The 21044-nt window shown below is 36.9% G+C and overlaps 2 protein-coding genes across 13 annotated transcripts in view; one reads left to right on the plus strand and one right to left on the minus strand.

The window, feature by feature from the left end:
* Positions 1-266: 266 nt before the first annotated feature.
* ZCRB1 (zinc finger CCHC-type and RNA binding motif containing 1) lies at positions 267-16415 on the minus strand. The gene is made up of 8 exons (XM_026502084.4): positions 16229-16415; positions 15088-15173; positions 12898-12926; positions 6750-6861; positions 6297-6404; positions 1843-1955; positions 1673-1748; positions 267-886 (listed from the first exon to the last, which is right to left on the minus strand). Exons 2-8 carry the CDS (start codon positions 15169-15171, stop codon positions 755-757), a joined length of 654 nt encoding a protein of 217 aa, XP_026357869.1. The 5' UTR covers positions 15172-15173; positions 16229-16415; the 3' UTR covers positions 267-754.
* Positions 16416-16425: 10 nt separating this feature from the next.
* Positions 16426-21044, plus strand: part of PPHLN1 (periphilin 1) — a 139447-nt gene continuing 134828 nt past the window's right edge. For 4 of the 12 annotated variants that reach the window (XM_026502079.4, XM_048216787.2, XM_044385534.3 and 1 more), the window contains exon 1: positions 16426-16533. Coding sequence is in view for 4 of the 12 variants with exons in the window: in XM_057303283.1 (XP_057159266.1) it covers positions 17377-17416 (40 nt within the window). In the remaining 8 variants the exon portion in view is untranslated. Of the gene's footprint in view, positions 17417-21044 lie in introns of all 12 variants that reach the window. The other 8 variants (XM_057303283.1, XM_057303284.1, XM_057303285.1 and 5 more) reach the window with 5 other exon arrangements.

Genomic DNA, 21044 nt, shown 5'->3' on the forward strand with positions numbered 1-21044 from the left:
AAAAATCTCCCCTTACCTCTTAAAATGAATTAAAGGGCAGAAATATATGTATTTTATAAAGCAATATATATGTACATATGAAAGGAAACAGCTAAAAAAGTTAGTTACGTTTGGGGAATGGAACTTGGTGCCAAAGGTAAACCAAACAAATGATTGCTGTTTGGTTATAAGCCTTTGAAAGCTACTTTACTTTATATTTTATGGGTAGTTATAATATATCCAGGTTAGGATAAAGCAAAAAGAAATAAGATGGCAAAACACCCACATTTAAAAACAAAATTCTCTTGAAAATTTTATTAACATTGAATAACAATAAATCAGTCAGTATTTTCCACAGCCTTCATGAAGTTTTTGTCTTAAAAATGAAATTTACTTCATATGTCTTCATGTAAACCAATCAGTCAGACATGAATAAACTTTTATAATGAGTTTCTCAGAAACATCTTTTCAATATCAGTCTTTTTTTCTTGGAATGACAACAACAATAGTATTAAGATTTCTTTTTAATTCAAATGAACTGTTTTCAAGATTAATGGTTACTAGCAAATCTTGATTTTTATTACTCTAAGGCAAGATAGAAACATGATACTTTAAAATTTTCAATTTCCTATGAACCTATTCTATAGTAAAAAAATTATTTGGTATTAAGTGTTCTTTATGCTCAAATTCTAAAAGTAATCTTTAATCCCAACTGAACTTGGTACACCAAGATTTTAAAAAAAATTTTAATGATATTTACATAATAAATATAATTTTAATCACTCAGCTCTTCCTCATCACTGAAATACGCGCTCTTCTTTATCCTTGGGCGTCTTGAATCATCTGATGTTGAGGGACCCCCTGAACTGGGTTTCCATTTTTTCTGTTCTTCTTCAATTTTGGCTTGCTGTAATGTGATTCAGGAAACAAAACAAAACCAAACCAGGAGTCTGTTTAACATTATTTACAGTGTATTAATACAAAATATGGCAAAAACACACTATACATGCCAACAATCCCAACCTTCCAGCCCATGCGGACAATTCTACTTCATTAGGAGACCCCTCCTGCCCTCCCCGTTATGTCCCAGTGTTACTCAAAATTATTCTAGGCAACTTCTACTAATTAACAGGTACATGAAATGAAGCCTACTTGCCATCTTTGCTGGAAGTGTGAATGTTATATAAAATACATTAGTTAACTAAAAGGAAAAATAAATTAATTTATGTATTTGTAATTTATCAACTATAAACATTAAAATAAAGTAACTTTTTCAGAAAATTAGGAGATTATATGGCCCTTTACAAAAATGTTTCATATATTATTAGGACTTTAAATGGTCAAAAATAGGTTTTTGGCTTTGTTTTGAAGTGAAGTTTCAGTTAGAACATATCTTTTGATTTAATAAAATCTTCTCTGTTTGGCTAACTCACTTTGATCAAATATTTCTGATCAATTCCATAATGAAATCAGATTAAGATATTAAAAATGTTGTAGGGCCCTTAAAATCTAGAAAGAACTAATGGGAATTTTTCTATCACACTGCTCTAAAAACTTTAGAGAAACAGGCTGTCTCCTGAAGAGGTAAAGGGGAGAGATGAAGATTGCCATGAGATGATCAATAAAGTAAGCAAGGAGTATAAGATGATTAACCCAAGGCAGCTATGGCATTATTAAAAGAACTGGTTAATACCTGGAAAGCTATGGCCTGACTAAGACTGTCAAGAGCAGGATCTTCCCCTTCATCTTCACTTTCTTCTACTTCTTCACTAAATTATTAAAAAAAAAAATCAGAATGTACTCAAGCAATAGCATAAAAACAAACAATACAATAATGTATTTAGTAAGAGTAACTATACATACATTTCTTCTTCTGGTTCAGGAATTTTCTTTTTTTTCTTTTTCTCTTTCTTCTTTGGAGGTTCCCGTTCTCCAAGCATATTTTTAGGACAGGCATAACTTAAGTGTCCGCTTTCCTTTTGTTTCACATTAAAAAGGAAAGGAAAAAAAGCTGTATTTATTGTGTTATTAACAGAAACTTGCTTGGTACCCATACCCTATGACTGAAGGTTTTAGAACTTAAAAAGAATACTGTCACAGTGGGAATGTACATGAAGAAATTAACAAAACCAACTACTTCAATATTTAAAAGGAAGAGATTATGATATTATAGCCCCCATTAAGCTACTTTAACAACAAGGGAATATTTTAGTAGTTTCACAAAGAACAAAAGAAGTATTCTTCCTTCAAACAAGATTCAGGGTGTAAAACAATTAGAAATTTAAATGGACCACCTACCTCAAATGTAAACATTTTAAGTTATTATTTGATAAAATGGGGATGAAACCTTCTTAACTTCTAAGATGCTGCTTAACATCATTTTAAAAACAAATGGACTCTCTCATTCTCTAAAATAAATAAATAAATCTTTAAAAAAAGGGGGGAGCACTTGCGTGTCACAGTTGGTTAAGCATCCAACTCTTGGTTTTGGCTCAGGTCATGATCTCAGGGTCGTAAGATCAAACCCTGCGTTGGGTTCCATGCTTAGCGTGAAGTCTGCTTAAGACACTCTTTCCCTCTGCCCTCCCTCTCCTTTCTGCCTGCTGCTCGCGCTCTCTCAAATAATCTTCAAAAAAAAGTAAAATTTAAAGTCTTTCTCACTTTTCCTATTAATTTCATTTTCCTCCCTTCATATCTAGATTATACCTGCACTGTCCAATTATGGTAGCCACTAACCATAATTCCCTTGTGACTACTGAGAACCTGTCTGAATTGATATGCACTGTAAGGGTAAGATACATCCTGGATTTTGAAGACAATAAGAAGAAAAGAATATAAAATACCTTAATTTTTGAAAATATTAATTACATATTTAAATGAGAGCATTTTGGATATATATTGGGTTATGATAATAAAAGATATTAATTTTTGCCTGTTTCTTTTTTTAATGTGGCAACTACACAAATCAGAATTACATTTATGGCTGGAGTAACATTATAATGAGCCATAACATGGTTCGGTAGTAAAACATGAGACAATGAACTATAATCTGAAGATTAGCTAAATACACTGCAGAATAATATGTAAGAGGAAGGGTGTGGAGAGAGACTGAACCAGGATTAGAAAAATAGAAGAGAAAAATAATCATGGTTTTCAAGTATATTTTAGAAAGCATCAAATAGACTGTGTACTTTATATATCTGGGGACATGGCTGAACCCGAGATGTTACTGTTAATGAACTGCTAAGCAAATGCACTTAGACAAGCATTTCCCAAACTGCTTTTGGAATAATGTCAACATATTCCATATATAAAAATGGTTTCATAATGAAGTAACTTAAAGGAAAACCAGGTTAAATAAATGCAAACATATTTTGGGGAGGGGAAAATCTAAGAAGTAAAAAAATGTACAAAGTGTAATATAACAAATTAATGAATCCATAATCTAAAAAGGTGGATTAACAGATTCACCCAGGATTTCTCAGATAGCTTGTTATTTACTGTGAATATGAGGATATATAGTAATCTATCTGACCATAACTACTCCTCCTTTCCTTCCTTTCTTCTTTTTCACAAAACTCAGGGCTCTGGAACACAGTTTCTTTTCTTTTCTTTTCTATATGAACTTTTATTTATTTTTTATATTAATATTTTTTTATTATATTATGTTAGTCACCATACAGTGCATCCCTAGTTTTTCATGTAAAGTTCCATGATTCCATCCTGATCAAAATACCAATGACATTTTTCAAAGAACTGGAACAAACAGCCCTTAAATTTGTGTGGAACCAGAAAAAGCCCTGAATAGCCAAGGAATTGTTGAAAAGGAAAAACAAAGCTGGGGGCAATACAATGCCGGATTTCAAGCTGTACTACAAAGCTGTGGTCACAAAGACAGCATGGTACTGGCACAAAAACAGACACATACACCAATGGAACAGAACAGAGAACCCAGAAATGGACCCTTGGCTCTTTGGGCAACTAATCTTTCACAAAGCAGGAAAAAACATCCAGTGGAAAAAAGACAGTCTCCTCAATAAATGGTGCTGGGAAAATTGGACAGCTACATGCAAAAGAATGAAACTTGACCACTCTCTCACAACATACACAAAGATAAACTCCAAATGGACGAAAGACCTCGATGTCAGACAGGAATCCATCAAAATCCTAGAGGAGAACATAGGCTGCAACCTCTTTGACATCAGCCACAGCAACTTTTTTCATGACACATCTCCAAAGGCAAGAGAAACAAAAGAAAAAATGAACTTGTGGGACTTCATCAAGATGAAAAGCTTCTGCACAGCCAAGGAAACAGTCAAAAACACTAAGAGGCAGCCCAGAGAATGGGAGAAGATATTTGCAAATGACACTACAGATAAAAGACTGGTTTCCAAGATCTACAAAGAACTTCTCAAACTCAATACACAAGAAACAAATAAACAAATTAAGAAATGGGCAGAAGATATGAACAGACACTTTTCCAATGAAGACATACAAATGGCTAACAGACACATGAAAAAATGTTCAAAATCATTAGCCATCAGGGAAATTCAAATCAAAACCACTTTGAGATACCACCTTACTCCAGTTAGAATGGCAAAAATTGACAAGGCAGGAAACAACAAATGTTGGAGAGGATGTGGAGATAGGGGATCCCTCCTACATTGTTGGTGGGAATGCAAGTTGGTACAGCCACCTTGGAAAACAGTGTGGAGGTCCCTTGAAAAGTTAAAAATAGAGCTACCCTATGATCCAGCAATTGCACTACCAGGTATTTACCCCAAAGATACAGACGTAGTGAAGAGAAGGGCCATATGCACCCCAATGTTCATAGCAGCATTGTCCACAATAGCTAAATTGTGGAAGGAGCCGAGATGCCCTTCAACAGACGACTGGATTGAGAAGATGTGGTCCATATATACAATAGAATATTACTCAGCCATCAAAAAGAACAATTTCTCAACATTTGCTGCAACATGGACAGGACTGGAGGAGATAATGCTAAGCGAAATAAGTCAAGCAGAGAAAGACAATTATCATATGGTTTCACTCATTTATGGAACATAAGAAGTAGGAAGATCGGTAGGAGAAGAAAGGGAAGAAGAAAGGGGTGGGTAAACAGAAGGGGGAATGAACCATGGGAGACTATGGACTCTGGGAAACAAACTTAGGGCTTTGTGGGGGGGAATGTGGGAGAGTGGGATAGGCTGGTGATGGGTATTGAGGAGGGCACGTATTGGAAAACAGTTTCTAAAACATTAACTTAAGAGGTGTTAGAATCACAGGAATTGACAGAATATACCATCCGTCTGTTTATCTATCTTTTCAGGGAGGAAGGGGTAGAGTGTGGCAGTGAAGGAAATAACCCCAACCCATTTCTTTGTATCTTCCACTGATTCTATAGCCAGGAAAATGTCTCTCAGTAATCCTTTCCCCAGCTCTCCATTAGTACCTCTGGACCCTGTTTTTCAGGTATTTTATATAGGCATTTTGGAAACTGACAACGAGCCCCAGACTGATATTCTCTTGGTACCATCATTATTATGAGCCTTGTGCAAAACTGTTTTGTGGCTATATATTTTTCCTACTCACCAGAAGTTTAAATGGGTAATGATAAACTATAAGAACTAGCTAAGAAAATCTGGGAATAGTTCAGTTACAAATATTGGCAGTATTAATAGAAAAAAATAGCTTTTAAGACATATTATCCCAAACAGGATAGGTTGATCATATGATAATGTTTATACTGAACTGTGATGCTTAAACATTGGCAAGCTATTATAGGCACAAGCAGTATCTCATTAACCCAAAAATTTATGGGTCACTAAATCTTTCAAGACAATAAGTCATTAGTTTGGAGCTTTTTTTTTTTTTTTTTTAAGATTTTATTTATTTGAGAGAGAGTGCGAGAGAGCACAAGCAGGGGGAGGAGCAGAGGGAGAGGGAGAAGCAGGCTCCCCGCTAAGCAGGGAGCCCCACGTGGGGCTTGATCCCAGGACCCTGGGATCACAACCTGAGCTGAAGGCAGACGCTTTACTGACTGAGCCACCCAGGCACCCCATTCCAGTGCTTTTTAATTTAACAGTTTTCAAAGATTTAGAAACTGGAGGAAATACCACTCTATATTACCTAACTCAGGTTGTCTTTACATACTACATTTCAATTGAGTTTACTTAGATGAGTCAAGATTCCCAAAGTAAAACAACTTTTATAACCTGAGCCACCCAGAAGCTTTAGAGAGCACAAATAAAACACTGATGTGAAAAATACCTTCAAACAAACTATGAAAAATTACATCAAATTTTAGGTATACTTACCCCACATTCATAACACTTAGATTTGTCAAAGTAGTTTCGTCTTCGGATGAACTCAGCTGCTCTTCCATTGTCGATAGCAATGCTTGCTTTTATCACTCTACCAAATAACTAAACCAGAGAAAAATGTAAATGCAGAAGGCTGTATTTCATTGAAACCTAAAACTACAGTTATTGGATTCCATTTCCTTAAACTTTCAATTCCATTTTATTTTAGATTACTTTATCAATTGCCTAGTCAGGTATGACAAATAACATCCTATAGAATAGATTCTTATTCCTTAGATTCTGCCAGTGTTTTGGGAACCAATATAGTTTTGACCTCTTTTCTGTAAGTTAAATACCCTCAAAATCTATTGATATCCATGACTTGATCATCTACTGTATCCCCACATTTTCGGCCTGGATGAGCAAAGGCTTTTGGATTAAAAATCTTGTTGGGAATGAATGGCTTACCTGTTTGTTGTTTATTGCCCTGGTACAGTTTTGTGCAGAGTCTTTATCCAAAAATAAAATAAATGCAACCCCTTTACTCTTCCTGGTATCTTTATCTTTCATTATAGTAACCCTTAAAGCATAAACAAATAGCCAGTTAAAAATAATGAGGCAGCAATAAACAGATATTAATAAGTACTTGGAAAACTCATGGGTTAGCAAAACATTTACAGAATAAGAGAAATCAATACAGTTGACAAATCAACTATTTCTTCAAAGTCATGGGATATCAAGAAGAATGGAAATGAGAAAATGTGAAACTCATTTAACAAAAGTGAGCACAGCTATGATAGAAGTACCTGAAAAGTCAAACATTAATGAGGTTGAAGGATGAAGTAAAGAGATTACAGAGACAACAAAATCTTGAAGAGTAAGCTTAATTCCTCTCTTCCACTAATGCCCTCACTCTGCAGAAACAAAATAAAACTGAGGTATTCCTTTCAACACAAAAAGTAAAATGATTTACTTACTTTTTTCTAGGCTTTAGAATCTAATTATATTCTTTTTTCCCTAATTATATTCTTAATATTCTCTTTTTAAAGTTTTAATTTAAATTCCAGTTAACATACAGTGTAATATTAGTTTCAGGTATACAATATAGTGATTCAACACTTCCACAGAACACCTGGTGCTCATCACAGCAAGTGCACTCCTTAATCCCTATCACCTTAAGAATCTCCAGTTCTGTGGTTCTTAGTCATACCATCCAAGGTACCTAAGTGATAGGGATTGTGCTAAGACCACAGAGCCTGTTCTTTCTCCTGATCCTTTATATATCCCTAGTCCTTGTGATCCTTGCTCATCATATGTCATTAAATGTAGTTTAAAAATCACTGTTCAGCAGGGATCTTCAGAGAAATGGCTGATTGCAAGGATGGATAGGGTAGGTACAAGATATTTAAAAATGTACTTAAAAAAAGGGAGTACTTAAAAAAAAAGTGGATGGGGCATGGCTCAGGAGTACAGAAGCCAGCTTAAAGGAGCTCTCATTGGCCAAACCTAGGACAATTTGAGTACCAAAACAAGTACAGTAATGAAATATAAACCACAGAAAAAAGTACGAATTTATAAGCCTGTATTAATAATAAATGGGGGAAAGGTATGGCTTTTGCTTACAGCAGAATGTCTAGGCAAGTGCTAGAGTTGGAAAATCACCATTTGCAACAACCATTGTAAAGAGTGGATCAGGCAAGATGATTTGTTGATGAGCAAATATTATCTAAAATGAAATTTCGGGGCATCTGGGTGGCTCGGTTGGTTAAGCGTCCAACTCTTGATTTTGGCTCAGGTCATGATCTCCGGGTTGTAAGACTGGACCTGTGTTGGGCTCTGTGCTCACTGGAAGCAGAGCCTGCTTAAGATTCTCTCTCTTCCTCTCCCTCTGCCCCTTCCCTCTACTCTCTCTTTAAAAATAAATAAGTCTTTAAAATAAAATTAAATAAAAAATGAATTTTTATGTGGAACAAGATATTTACATTGTCTTAAAAGAGTGTTTGTCACCAACTGTATTAGTTGCAAAGAAAAAAAAGTATGTATACAGTGGAGAAATTGGTCAACACCTTGACTGGGCCATCAAATCACTAATGAGGGATGCATGGACACTGTATAAATCCAGATGTGAAACCTTCCGAATACAACATCACCTATAAGTTACCGGCCAAGAGTATATAAAACCCCAATGTAATCATGAGGCAACATCAGGAAAACACAAAATGGGGGGGGGGGATGAGAGAGAACTATATTCTTTATAAATGTTCCAGATTAAAGGGGTTAAAAAATTATACACAACTAATCAATCATCGAACTTTACATCGGAAACCGGGAATGTACTGTATGGTGACTAACATAATATAATAAAAAAAAAAAAATTTAAAAAAAAGGGGTTAAAAAAATAGGAGTTAAAATCAATATTTAACTCTAGACTGTACTAGAGGGGAAAAATTCTATGTGGGACATTATTAGGTAAACTGACAAAATTGGAACATGGATGATTGATTCAATAAACTATTTTATCAGTATAAATTTATGAATTTGGTAACCATACAATGACTATATAACTCTATTTTTAGGAAATACATACTTAAGTACTTAGGAGTAGAGGGCAATGATGTTTGTAACTTACGTTCAAATAATTCACAAAAACAAATTGTGTGTGTACATACATACATACATACACATGTGCATACACACACACACGGAGAGAGAGGGCAAATGATAAAGTAAATGGGGTAAAATGTTAACAACAGGTGAATCTAGGTAAAGGATATTTTGATGCTCTTTCTACTACTTTTGCAACTTTTTAAAATTTGCAATTATTTTCAAATAGTAAAAAAAAAGACAACGTTCAAGACAAAAAATAATTTTCTAAAACCTGAATTAACAGGAAAATAGGCAAGAGGACACAAGTAAATAAATAAATGGATATTTTATTTAACATTTTATTTCACATATTAAAATTTGTTCTAATTGGATTGGGTTTAGGTACTTAAATAGTCAGTGGAATGAAACTGGTAAGAAGATGCTACTATATTAAGAAAAGGGGTATCTTTTTTCATTCAAAAAGGAAACATAAGTTGAAATAATTTAGGGGAAAATGGGCAAAATGGTCTAGTTTCTCAGACGAGTGCATCTGTTCATGAGGTTTAGAAGTTGAAAGAAGCACTTGACAAAGCTTGTTTAGAGTCACCACAGTTATTGAGGATACAAAAGAAAGTTTTCAACCAATTTTGAAAGAAATACGAAGTAGTTACTTTTAACTTTTTGGAATTTTCATGATATTTGTGAAGGTCAGTTAAAGTCATTAATCATTTTTTTCCTAAAGTACTATTTTACAAGGGTTAGCTTTCGAAGTAATCCTGTTAATGATGTCTCTCATTGGTCCCGTTTTTCTCATTCTCACAGCTTTTCTTGTCCACAATGACTCTGCTATTTCAACAGTGTATTCTTACTAGTTCCCTTGATGTTAATGCTCTCATATGCCTCTGAGAGAATTTCTACTTAAGGAGTAAATAAAATCATGTCATTCTTCTCAAAAATCTTTAGTTCTGGGGCTCCTGGGTGGCACAGCGGTTAAGCGTCTGCCTTCGGCTCAGGGCGTGATCCCAGCGTTCTGGGATCGAGCCCCACATCAGGCTCCTCTGCTATGAGCCTGCTTCTTCCTCTCCCACTCCCCCTGCTGTGTTCCCTCTCTCGCTGGCTGTCTCTATCTCTGTCACATAAATAAATAAAATCTTAAAAAAAAAAAAAAATCTTTAGTTCTTCAGTTTGCCTATTCTTTGGTCTTGAATCAATATCCTCTATTATTTGGCTCCCACTTCCTTCATCTTTCACTACTTCTTACTCATAAACTGCGAGGGCTAGCAACAACAAACTACTCAATGTTCATGGAGCATGGCCAATACTTCTCCAAATTGATGCCTCTATTCACATGGCTTCTATCTCCTTTCAATTCTCAATCTTTGCCCATCAAAATTTTACTCATTCTTCAGAGCTCAGAACATGTCAGTTCTCTAATCTCTTTAACTGGAAATATTTTCTCTTCCTTCCTGCTTCTTAACAGAAGTCTGTTAATGTATAAACAATACCTCATCTGACCTATTTTAATATAAACTCCTTTAAGGTTGTCTCTGTAATTTCTATTATGCCTAGCTCAGTATGTTAAAACAAAAAGACAGATACAAATGTGAAACTGGTTTCTCAAGAATGCATCCATTTGTTTATTCAGGTGGTCAGTCCGTCACTCCATTAGCCTCAAGCCCAGGCACTTAAGGTCCTAGGACAAGGTTTTTAACTTCAGAAAAAAGCTTAAGAGTCTAGTGGTAAAGAGACCTGTAAACCAATTACAATACAATACTTTAACAGAGATACCTTCTATGGTAACAGAAAAAAAATAATTACACCAAAGATTCTATTCTCAAGTTTCTGGCAGGAGATGTACTCATTTAAGGACATAATATGAAACAGACACTATTCTGGCAAACCTGGGTGTCGTCCATAACACCCCTTTGTCACTTGCCCACCCCTTACATACAAAGTAAGTACATCATTAAATATTACCCATTTTACAGCCTAATGATCATCTGACCATCTCTCAAATCTGTCCAGCCTCTACCTCTCCACCTATACCATCTTAGTACACATTACTTCCCTAGGCTATGGTTATAGCTTTTTGACAGGTCTGCCAGCCTCTACTCTTGTTTCTCTCCAATCTAATCTCTACATTGAAGCCAGAATAAGCTTCTAAAAATTCAAATCATGTTCCTCCTTCATTTAATATTCTGTACTAGTGAATTCCTGGTATTCTTAGGATGAAAACCAAGTATCTTGTAACATGGCCAAGAAGCAAGATTAGGAACCTGCTTCTTTCTCTAGACCCATTTTGTGCTTTCTCCCTCTTGCTCACTCATCTCTAGTTATATTGGCCTTCTGTTTCTTGATCTCACTTTATTTTCTCTTGCCCTAGGGCCTTTGCACAAGGTATTCCCTCTACCTAAAATATTCTTCCCATTCTTTCTCCCTACTTAACTCTTACTGAGCCTCAAGATTTCAATTCAAAGGATACTGCTGTAGGTAAACCTACCCTGACTATCCAGACTAGTGCAGGTCTTCCCTCTTTATAGGTGCTTATAACTCTGTCTTTGACTTCATAGCATTCTCATGATTTATAATTATATGTTTGTATGGAAATTCATTCAGAGATTCTGACAGATGGGAAAAACCCAGAAAAGGTAATGGTATGGTTAAGGGAGCAGGCTCTGAAATCAAATTGTTGGATTTCATATTTTATCTCCACCACTAACTAGCAATATGTTTAAGTTTACTGTGTGCTTCAGTTTTGTTATTTATAATATTAGGATAACAGTATTTTACCTTAAAGGTAGTTGTGAGAATTTAATGAGTTAATACATTTAAGAAGATTAGAACAATGCCTAGCATATTTATGTGCTCTTGTTACATATCATCATTATTAGTGATCTGACTGGTAATAGTGATTATTCAAAATTCTGAAGATGCATGGGGCACCTGGGTGGCTCAGTTGGTTAAGCGTCTGCCTTCAGCTTGGGTCATGATATCAGGGTCCGGGGATCGGGCCCCACATTGGGCCCTCTGCTTGGCGGGAAGTCTGCTTCTCCCTCTTCCTCTGCCTCCTACCCCCTGCTCCTGCTGTCTGTCTCTCTTTCTCAAATAAATAAAAATCTTAAAATAAATTCTGAAGACCCAAAAATTTACCTAGAAGCATTCTTGATGATGTTCTTATCATTTATCCAAAGCTAGAAATAAATGCCAAGATAAATACACTCTAAATTCTTGGGATTTTAAATACAATTTCAAATTTATACCAGACTATATATTAGTTATAGTTAGAATGACAATACCTTGCTTTTACTTCTTTGCCCCGTAATATAGGTCCATGTTTTATTTAAAACAGTGAATGAAATATAAAAAATTCCTTTTATCCTTTCGTAACTCTCAGCTCCAACTGATATTATCATCCCTACCATTTCTGTATGTTTCCAATCTTTCTGATGATCTCTAAACTTTTTATGAGAGCAGAGAATATGTTTTCTATTTATCAGTCTCATAAGCACGTTGCATGTCATATGCATAGAAATATTTGTTTTTTTACATTCTACTTATTTGACAAATGAAATCCACTTCTGGTATACTTGATAACACACCTTCTAATAACCAAAATACATATTTAATCAGAGCCTTTATGTCTTATATTGGATAACAGAATCAGTTTTAGTTCTTAGTAATATGGTTAAGAAATTGTTGTTTAAATAAATTATGATATATAAAGGAATATCATAAGCTCATTAGATATAAGGGTGTATCTTTTAAGTACATGGTAAGATGTTTGTAGTATAATGTCAAGTTTTAAGAAAGACAATAAAATTCCATGTATAGAATTGAGTATTTAAAAAAATTGTCTGTACATGTTTATATATTCAGAAAAATGACCGAAATATACATAAAAACTTAAACAGTAATATTTTTTCTTTGTTATATCAAATATCTGTTTTATTGAAAAATAATCTTAAAAAATGGAGAAGTAAATTCAGATAAACTTTTAAATGAGGTTTCAAAATTTGATGTGAATACTTACTTTACAACTTTGCCATACTTGGAAAATATCTGAAACAAAAGACCACATAATAATTTACAATTTAATTTTAAATCATTAAATTTTCAGGTTCTATAAACTGACCACGTTGTTAAAGCTTGTGAAAAATTTTAGCCTTTATTCTATAAAGCATATATCTAGAAGATATTTTAGTGACTAGAATAATATTCATATTTTTGTTATTGGAGTCACAGGTATCTGCCCCAATTTCTAAATTTCTAACAAAAGAGTGCAAACAGAGGAAAAAAACCCACTGTTTATGTGTGGTAGACTGAAGGCATACACATTGCACAACTGCTTTGTTCCTGTGGTATATCCATGGCAATTATCAACCCCACCATAGCCCCAGAGAAACCATGTGCTTCAAATATCAATGCTGTGGAATATCCTCATTCCTAGCCAACCCCATTAAGCAATCACTGTTTCAGAAGACAGATCCTTAGACTGCTTATAAAACAAAACATAAAACAAAAAAGCTTCTGTAACAAAAATCCATTCCCATCAGTCTCCCTCCTTTTGCCCACTCTTAATTGTTGGTGGTTTTTTTACAGTTGGCCCTATCTTCCCTTTTACTTCTACAACCAAAGCAATCTCATCTATCTGTTTCAGCCACTACATATATGCTAATAGTTCCTATTTATTATGTCTTAGAAAGGTCTTTCAGAAATATTAATATACACAATTAATAATTGCATTTTATGATTAAGTTGTGTAATGCTGGAATGTAGTATAACTGGATTGCAGTATTAGGAACACTGAATCTTGAAGACCAAAACAGTCTTCTGTGTAACACTTTCTAATGGCTTCTCATTTCCCTCAGAGTACTTACCATTATCTATGTAGGCCCTATGCGGCCTCCCTGCATAGGCTTACCTGCCTCTGACTGCCTTTCCTCTCTCTCCACTTGATTTACTCAGTGCCTGACATGCTTTCTCCCCAGACATCTACACAGCTGTCTCTTACTTCCTTTAGGTTTTTATTCAGAAGTTACATTCTCAATAAGGGCTTTAGACCACTCATGTAACATTTCACCTCCATTCCCAGCCTGATATTTAATAACCTCCTTTATTTTTTCTTAGCATTAATTTAGTATCCAAAAAATATCATTTGACTTTTTTATATTTCATATTGTTTTATCTTGCTATGTCACTGATGTGTTCTAGTACCTCTAAGAGTGCTCAGCATATGGGAAGTGTTCAATAAATACAGACACATCTCTATTTTGATATAAGAAGCTAAAGTGCATCTTCTCCTTTATTCTTTGAGACTCAGGCTATCTCAGTTAAGTAATTAATCAAATACTATGTATCACCTATGCAGCATCTCTCTACTTAACATCTACCCAAAGAAGCAGAGAGAAAGGGGCACACTTGGAAGAAAGGATTCATGTCACTCCTTCCAGTTCCTCTCAACCACTTATCTGGAAGACAGGGACAGCAGGAAATTTTGTTCTCTGTAAGGTAAAGAGGTGAAAGAAGATGTTGGATTCCCCACCCCCCCATCACCCCATCCTGAATTGAAAACAACATTAAACTGTTAAGTTTCTGCCATATATATAAATTAAAACATCCTTTCAGAATTTGAGGGTTAGTAAAGGGATGTTTGCTTTCATCAGCCCTTTCCTCCAAAATCTCTACCCCACCAGTTTCCAAAAACCAAGTAAGCAAGCAGGAGAAATCGGTCTATCACAAGTTGCTTCCATTTCATTACAGTAGTTGTGTCTTCTATGTTTATAAAGAACTTGTTATTCTCTATGAAAGCACTGTAAACTCTCTGGAAATTACAAAATTGTCAATTTTTTTCTTATGTTTGCAATAGAGGTCTTTGCTATTGAAGACTCAAGTGCATTGTAATGTAGTTATTAAGAATTTTGCCAAAGAGGGGCGCCTGGGTGGCGCAGTCGTTAAGCATCTGCCTTTGGCTCAGGGCGTGATCCCAGTGTTCTGGGATCAAGCCCCACATCAGGCTCCTCTGCTGGGAGCCTGCTTCTTCCTCTCCCGCTCCCCATGCTTGTGTTCCCTCTCTCGCTGGCTGTCTCTCTGTCAAATAAATAAATAAATAAAATCTTAAAAAAAAAAAAAAAAGAATTTTGCCAAAGAGAACTGTTTGCTTAAGCTACATCTGTACCTCAAATAAAGAATTCAGCAGACAATTGTACTAAAAGTTACTTACCCGGTATAAGTCATTGTTGGTTAGGGAAAAGGGCAAGTTGGATACATACACTGTGCTTTTACTTGGGGCCAATCCACCACTCATTTCTACAAAGGAAAACAAACCCAGAAGCAATCTAAACCAGGTATTCTTCATTCCAAGGAGAACCAATGTATACAATCATTGATTTAATTATGCCAGATTTAATACACCTTTTTCACTTTTTAGGATTAAAAACAATTACTCCAGCTGGGTGAATTAAGGAATTTCTTTTACCCAGATATTACTGAAAAGACCTTTCAGGTCTTTCTTTCAAGTAGACTCTTTAACCATTATAGTGCTGGATTATGGTATGAAGGCAGAATGTGTTTTAAACAGATAAATAAAAAATTCTGAGGCTTCACTTACCCTTCCCTCAGGCTAAGAGCAAAAAAGTGCTTTTGAAAAGGTTTAATACCTTGCCTACCACATCAGAAAGAACCTGCTAGCTCAGAAAGAACCTTAGCGGCACATTTTCCCTAATGCTTTGGTCTGAGGTACTTTATTGGTTGTCTTAATAGTTTTCTTTGCAGTGGTATTAAGAGAAAATTTTAACCTTACATTTTGATGATGATTCTTTCAAATCACTAATTTTGCATATTACTGTTAAATAATGAAATTATACATTTTACTGTATGAATAGGTTTCGGGGCCTTGAAAGATACTGACTTGTATATGTATTTTTAGTTTACAAATGTAATTTGTAATTAATTTTTATAGCGTATTTTACAAAGCAGATTATCCGTAAAAATTATATCGTGCTCAATAAGGTTCAAATTTCAATTTAAAAAGCTTGTGTGGTGTGTATTTGAGATGGGGTTGTAGGGGCCATCACAAATGGCAAAATATTGACCGTAAGACATACCAATTCGCGGAGTAATGGGAAAACTGCTTGATGCTTGAGATGTTTCCTGGGAATTTATTAGACAACTTCAGGAACTCAACATCTTAAAAGTTTCCCATTTGAAACCATGCGTTACCGTTCTGGTGAGAACTGCGAGGCCGGGCAACGGTAAATGGCCCGGAATAAAAAGGTTGGCGCGGGAGAGGGGCAAATCGTTTTCGCGGCCGGGTCTGGGAAGGGGCTCGCTGGTTGAAAGGCCGCAGCTGAGGAGGCGTTTACCTTTAGGTGGGGCGGGCCTGGGAGACTAGAGCGCGAGCCCTCGACTCAGCTGGGGCTCAACCCGGACTCTTCCTCGTCCCCCGCTGGGGCCTTGGCATCACGGGTCCTGGGAGGAGTCGGGCGCCGGAGACTAGAAGGCAGCGACAGCAACGCCTCTTCCTGGCTGTAGCTAGACCCAGGCTCCGGAGGCGGGCCCAAAGGCTGGCGCTTTTGCCGACGTCTTTGAGCGCGCCGGAAGTGCCTGCTAGGAGCGGGACGACGAGCCGACGACTACATTTACGGGGTCTCTCGGCGGCCCAGAGTCGGTGAGCGCATTTTACCTTCTCACGAGGTGGACAGGGTCGGGCTCGCGAGTTGCAGCGCCCGAGTCGAGCGGGCGGGCCGGGAGGGAGGTGTTTTCCGTGGTGGGACTTGGAGTCTCCCGTTGCATTTGAATCGTGCAATAATTCTGCCCTTGTGGTGGAGGGTGTAGAGACGCAGTGGAGTTTGGAATAAAGGAAACTGTTGAGTCTGAGACACAGGTTTGCTTCTTTTTAGAGCCTTATCATGCAGAAAGAGGACTGAACTAGGTAACTTAAGTGACCCAAGATCAGTTAGGAAGTCGGTAAATTTAAAGAATGTGTTCGATGTACCCAGTTCAGTGTTAGGCACTTTGAGAGTTACCAAAAAAGTGTAAAACAGGCCTTTTTCTGGCGGGTATCTCAGTCTAGTTGAGACAAGGTCAACTCGGATTCACAGAATGACTCATCTTGAGTTGGTATGGACAAATGTTGGACTACTTGGCGCCTTTTTCCGTCCTATTAATCTCTAATGGTCACACACAGCTTTTTCTCTTAAGAGGAGGTAAACGGGCCCGTCATTCCTACAGAAAAATCAGAAACTAATGCAAGGTAGTTTATACTTCTACCCACCAGCACACACAGACCAGGCCTCTAACCATTCCTTGGGAGCCTGCGTGCCAGCAGCCTGGAATCCAGAGCCTCTCCTGGAGTCTGCACAATCAATCCAGATTGAAGCCGATGTCTTCTAGAGAGAAGGAAGTGCATCCAGGGCGCACCTGAATTTTGAGAGGCCCGAATGCCTCCACATCCACCAGGGGACCGCTGGGACTAATTCTCTTGGCAAACTTGTGGCCAGCCAAAACTACCATGCTTCACATCCCCGTTATTTTTGGTTACCGCCCAAGATGTAAGCCCCTTTGGTCTTCTATGCTACACCTTCATCCCCATGCTGCTTTGTACTTCCTCTCCCTTGATTTAGGCTATCACTGCTTTTCCCTCCTTACACATTTCACCCCTCAACACAACAGCTGAGCTCGATGAAACCTCTATTCCCTGCTTAACAAACTCTTACATATTCTACCGCTTTATGGAAATGCTCTTTCATCTCCTGACCATAACTAACACTTGGCTTTTTGTCTTCTGCCCTTTCAGTTGAGTCCTTTCTCTGACACCTGAGTTTACGATTAAGTGACGGCCCCACCTGTATTGAACTGATTTCACACACACACACACACACACACACACACCACCCCTTTGTGGAGGTTCTTTTCTCTCTGTGTGGCACTTCATTGCTCTGAACTTTCTTCTACCCCTTTCTGGATAATTCCTACACCTGCTAAGGGTTTCGATTTCCGTGTGACTTTCTCTGAGGGATATTTTGTAACTTCCCCCAGGGAGAGTTAGGTACCTTTGCCATGTGCTAAATGCCCTCTACTTTCCTCATCGTAGCATTTACCACATGTGTGCTAATTAATTGCTTGTCTCTTTGCCTTCTCTACTAAGCTAGGGACTATTATTTGTCCTGTTCTTTTCTTAATTCCAGTGCCCAATAGGCAGTGAGGTATTTCTTTGATTGCAGCTACTGCAGGTACAGTCTCAGAAGTCGGGCAGTTGACATGTTATCTGACTTTAAGATGTAAGAACCTTTGGAAAGGGGTCAGCTGCTACTTAGCTTCAGCTGATTGTGGCTGTGTGAGAATATGATTCCAGTGTTGGCAGAGCATGTAGGTTTTTCAATAAAGTTGGAAATACGCTTTTGGAAAGTGTTATCTCCCAGTTTTTAAGTGTTGTGAGTGGAATAACATTTTATTACAAACAAAATAAAAACAAAAAAACCCCGGGCCAAACATGTTTCACATGCAGCATATCGATAAGTCACCAGTTTGGGATCCATTTTAGTGTGGTAGGGCTTAGAATTGGGGTTTGTGGAGAATACTAGATTTTGAGCTTGGTCTTCATAGGTGGTTGGAAGTTGAATGAGAGAATGGAAAGAGGTACCGTAGTTTGAGAAATACATCAAACAACTCCAGGATGGTGTGTTTGTTACTTTGTGGCACAGTAAGGAGGCTGGCATGTATGATCTTTTTGCAGAGAACAGGTGTTGAGGTGAGACAGTAGAAAGACAGAGGGCAGAGGAGTTTGGATTTGTTACAGTTAATTGATGTGAAACAATTTGGATTCTTGATCAGGGAAGCTTCAGATAAGCATGAGATATTAGCAAAATTAACTGAGTATCCTTTTTTAAAGGTGGAATGGAGAGGAGAGCTGAGACTGGAAGGAGATTGAGCAGTTAGGATTGTAACCTTTATCCAGATGTGAAGTAAGATTTAGATTTGTAAACATAGGCAAACATCTGGTATTTTTATCAATTTTTATAATTTTAGTTACTTGGTCACTTAAATTGAGCAATCAAGAATCTCTTAAGTATTTAATACAGTATAGTGGGGCATATATAAGAAGTATCCTTAAAGCACTGAAAAGTAATTTGTGAAACTAGCAGAGAACAAAGTACTTTAAATTATACAGTGGTTATGAAACAATCAGTCTCCTTTCCTAAGCCTCATTCTCCTTTAATCTGTCTTGTATACTGCCAGGTTAATCTTCTGGAATGACATTTTTTTCCTACACCTTATTTCTAGACTTAGACGCCTGTAGTGACCTTCTCTTCTAGTTGCTTGCTTTGTATTGTTAGCATTTAATGCCCTTGAATGTGTTCTGTCTTTGCCTATTAACCTTTGTGAAGCAATGTGGTATGATGAAAAGGGGTTGGGATTTAAAGTCATGCAGAACTGAATGATTCCAGGCTTTGGCTCTTGGATTGAGTTTTTCAGAGCCTCTATGCTTTATCTGGAATAGGAGAGAGAATATTTACTAAAGGGGAGGAAATGAAAGCTTGTTGAATTCCTCTGCAAGGCTTACATTCCATTCCTTTGAAATGCAAATCTCCTGTTCTGATCAGTTCCATCATTCTCAGACACATCTTCCATAATTCTTTTACCTTTTTTTGGATTCCACTATCGTTCATCCACATTTAAGCAATCTCTCAAGACTCTAAATTTTCTTGGCTTTCTTCACTACCTACATTTATCTCCCTGAGCGTGGAACAGTAATTTTAGTAGATAGTTTGCTCTATTTTGACCATGTTAATTGGCATCCGTGTTAGTTTTTTTCATAGACCTTCACTAATTATGTTCTAAAATTCATTTTTAATTTAGTTGTCTGGAATTTTAAGCATTTTCCAATAAAGAATAGTATTATCTAGTTTCTGGGTTGAAATCCTTTTAAAAGCTTCTTGCTTCAATTTAGGATGTCTGGAATATGTTTACCTTGCTTTAAGGTCAGTGAATCTCATACTGAGATGAGATGAGTTTAAGATTTTTTTTTTTTTTAAGATTTTATTTATTAGAGAGCACAAGTAGGGCAAGGGGCAGAGGGAGAAGCAGGCAGTGAGCCCGACATGGAGCTTGATCCCAGGACCCTGAAATCTTGACTTGAGCCAAAGGCAGATGCTTCACCAAATGAGCCACCCAGGCACCCAAATTTAAGATTTTTAAAAAAGTGTCAGCATTCCACCACAGGCCAGTTATATAGGGATTTCAGAGGATAGGGCCTAAGCATTTGTATTTTTAAAGCTCTTTAGGCTGCCTGGGTGGCTCAGTTGGTTGAGCATCTGCCTTCAGCTCAGGTCATGATCTCAGGATCCTGGGATCAAGCCGCACATTGGGCTCTCTGCTCAGTGGTGAGTCTGCTTCTCCCTCTCCCTCTCCCTGTGTGATCTCTCTGGCTCTCACTCTCAAATAAATAAATAAATAAGGTCTTAAAAAAAAAATAAAGCTCTTTAGATAATTCTAAGGTGCAGCCAGGGTAAAGCTCTTTAGAGGATTCTAAAGTGCAGCCACGGTAAAACACTGCTTTAGGTTCTAGAGCTAAAAGATTCTCATTGATAACCTTTTTCTCAAAAATGAAGCAGCATTCGTGTCATGAGAAATGTGTAGGAGCCATAATTTTTTTTTTAATTTTTTTTTTTTTTTTAAGTAGTCTCTACACCCACTGTGGGGCTCAAACTCATAACCCTGAGATCAGGAGTCCCATGCTCTACAGACTGAGCCATCCGGGAGCCCCAGAAGCCATAATTTAATAGTATTCATTGGAAGTTTTCTGACTACAGGTTTGCCTCACTCTCTGAAACCTTTCATAAGCTGAATGGCATTAAGGAAAGAGTCAGTTAATGCTTTGTAAACGCAGAAATCTTTGGATTTCTTTTGGTTAGTGAAAACAGGTACTAAAGTAGGTCTTTTGTAAAAGCGAAGTGGCATAAGGTGAATTTTGAGGTAGCAGGGGGAATATCTGTAATTAAAAGGTACCAATATTTAGGTTCCCCAGAATGGCTCATGTGGCGGGGAGATATCTATTTAATATGTCTATTTAATTGGCCAATATTTAATAAGTACCTTTACCCTGCTAAACATTAGGAGTAAGAGAAGTATGCAGTCGTTGCCTTTGCAGTGATGTTTAATTTGGGAGGGAGGAGTGGA

This window comes from Ursus arctos, unplaced genomic scaffold (assembly GCF_023065955.2).
Source record: "Ursus arctos isolate Adak ecotype North America unplaced genomic scaffold, UrsArc2.0 scaffold_26, whole genome shotgun sequence".
NCBI classification, from domain to species: Eukaryota; Metazoa; Chordata; class Mammalia; order Carnivora; family Ursidae; genus Ursus; species Ursus arctos.

Bases quoted from the DNA above. Each gene is read 5' to 3' on its own strand.
- ZCRB1 (XM_026502084.4), bottom strand. From the start codon at position 15,171: ATGAGTGGTGGATTGGCCCCAAGTAAAAGCACAGTGTATGTATCCAAC. The intron at 12,927-15,087 runs GTAAGTAACTTT...CTTTTGTTTCAG, and splicing joins CCAACAATGACTTATACCGG to ATATTTTCCAAGTATGGCAA. The intron at 887-1,672 runs GTATTAACCAGT...ATCACATTACAG, and splicing joins GTCAGGCCATAGCTTTCCAG to CAAGCCAAAATTGAAGAAGA.